Below are 2,638 nucleotides of genomic sequence, written 5' to 3'. Positions count from 1 at the left end.
TAGAACGCCACTCCCCATTATAACCCCAACCATCTTTTGCAACCTCAACGTGTACAACTAATGAACTCTCCTGTTCTTTTGTGCCATTTATTTTTATTTAAAAATTTAATTGTGACCATAAGCGGGATTTTAAATAAATACACAATAATTATATGAAAAATTAAATTTTGTATATATTTTTATATTAACTTTTTTAATTAGTAACTTTAACATGTGTTTTAAGAATATATATTAGCTAAACTCATTAAAAAGTTTCATATTTATCGATATATAAATTCTCTTCTTGAACTAACTTAGGTTAGTTTAATAGTTAACGCACTAATTAACCAGCTACAAACTTTTAATTACACTGACTATGAAATTTCAGGATAATGTTTTTAACTTTTTTAATTAGTAACTTTAACATGTACTTTAAGAATATATATTAGCTAAACTCATTAAAAAGTTTCATATTTATCGATATATAAATTCTCTTCTTGAACTAACTTAGGTTAGTTTAATAGTTAACGCACTAATTAACCAGCTACAAACTTTTAATTACACTGACTATGAAATTTCAGGATAATGTTTAAAGCATCCTATTGCTTATTTCACTTGGTAGTTTTTTTTTTTCCCATACAGTCACAACATGAGTTGAATGTTAGCAACCGCTTCTAGGAATTACTAAAGAAAGAAAAAACGGTCCACGCTGGAACCTTTTCAGTTTTCAAGTTTCCATGAGTTATTATAAAATTGTCACTTACAAAGGCAATAAGATTATAGGTTGGTTAAGGCTAATAAATCCAAAAGTAAAAATAAATAAATAAATAAATAAAACGCATAGCTGAAATTGAAATGGGAATGGTCAAGTGGTTATCTTAGTTTCCGTCCAACTCTTATAATAACTAGAAAGTGGACAATACTGTCAAGGAAAAAAAAAATCTTCAGGTCATCATGATAATATTCTCTAATGAAAGCACAACAGTTAATCAAGACTATAAAAACACAGTTGGTGTGATTAAAGAACGATACACGCATATACGTTTATAGAGAAACCTACAAAAACTTTACCAACTTGAGCTTTGTCTGTTGGCAAATGTCCACGCCCAACTGTCATTGTATAACTAAATACAGAATCCTAGAGTGTGGCAAGGTTCATTGCATACAAATGTGATATAATCCCAAAAGCAAAACATTATTAACATGCAAATTTGTAAAACATACTTTACCTTGATTGAAAGGAAAAAGCAATAAGCTAATTCTTTCAGGGTTCAATTCAGAACAACCTCTTACCTGATTGAACAGAATCCACAATTGAATCCTCCTTTTCCTCCAATGACTAGATTCATTGTTTTTTGTAGTTGGACCACAATAAGAACCATTTTGTAGTCTGGCTATATAGTAGCAACGAATGAATTGCTTTTCGCTGATTGGGAAAATTATTCAAATGAATCATCATCATCAACAACAATCAATTTAAAGCAGGAGTGGCTTACCATGCATTTCAAGTTATGGATTTCCATTGAGAAAGATAAAAAACAATAATGAGAAATAATGACATGTATCTATATTCTGAAAGATGATAAAAAGTTTACTGAGCTATGAACTAGAGTTTGAGCAACATAGAAAAAGGAGAAACATAGGAAAATGAAAAAACAATATTGAAGGTGCTTCTTGAGCTTATCAATAATCAAACTAGATCAAAAGATACTTATCTACTTGATTGTCCCCCTCTCCAAAATATTATTACACAAATACCCGCAAAGGTTCTCCTTCGTCTATTCCACTCATCTAATTTGGTTTCTGCCATTGCTGTGTGGTGTCCCCCCATAAGCGAGATGTAGAGTTTCAGTGTTTGATTGCATTGCATCTGGGACCCGGACTCAAATTCCATTATATATGTACATTGAGAAAAGAACACAACATCTGAAATCTTCAAGATAGAATCCTTTCACCATGACCTCATTCCACTGTTTACATCCATAGACCATGTCCTTCTCGAGTGTGGAGAGTGATCCACGGTTCGAGAACGCGATGAGCTCCCCCTACCACTGAAGCAACCAAACAAACTCGTAAAAAACCTCTGAAAGGCACCACTCTGCCGCCCTCGAGTTCCTCTAGAAGACCAAGAAATCCTCCTGGGCTCACCACCATTGTTAAAGCCACCATCCATCTCAGTATACACGACAGGAAGCTCCCTCTCAGCACCTCTCCTCCCACCAGAGAATCTCCCAACAGCAAATCCTCCACCGGGGAGCCTCCAAATGGTCAACCCAACATTCTCATCCTCGGTCAACGCAACCGAGTGCCCCGACGATGACGGCGAACCGCTGCTGTTGCTGGGGTTATCGGATGGCAACTCGTGGCGGCAAACAGGGCAGGAATTGTGGAGTGTGAGCCACGGCAATATACAGTCTTGGTGGTATATATGCTTACATGGCATCTCCCTCACCGAAGTTCCCATCTCGAAAGCCTCTTTACAAACTGCACAGTGAGATTCCAAATCCAAGTGGTTCTCATCGATTTCGATTGTCGGTAAGGAATCAATGGCGGCTTTTGAAGCCGGAGGGTGCTCGTAACGCCCAATACCGTTGATCTCGATCTGAGACAGCTGTTCTAGAAGACGATCGAACCCGGATCCCAGCAGAAACTCTGACAT

At 36.4% G+C, this 2,638-nt stretch overlaps 1 protein-coding gene across 1 annotated transcript in view; it reads right to left on the bottom strand.

Annotated features, from left to right (window-relative positions):
- Nucleotides 1,481-2,638, bottom strand: part of LOC107631281 (probable E3 ubiquitin-protein ligase RHC2A) — a gene marked incomplete at its 5' end in the record, with an annotated part of 1,536 nt that continues 378 nt past the window's right edge. The window contains 1 exon segment of the mRNA XM_016334679.2: nt 1,481-2,638. Within this exon segment, the coding sequence (XP_016190165.1) occupies nt 1,931-2,638 (708 nt within the window).

This window comes from Arachis ipaensis, chromosome B03 (genome assembly GCF_000816755.2).
Source record: "Arachis ipaensis cultivar K30076 chromosome B03, Araip1.1, whole genome shotgun sequence".
NCBI lineage: Eukaryota > Viridiplantae > Streptophyta > Magnoliopsida > Fabales > Fabaceae > Arachis > Arachis ipaensis.
This window is presented reverse-complemented; position numbering and strand designations above follow the sequence as displayed.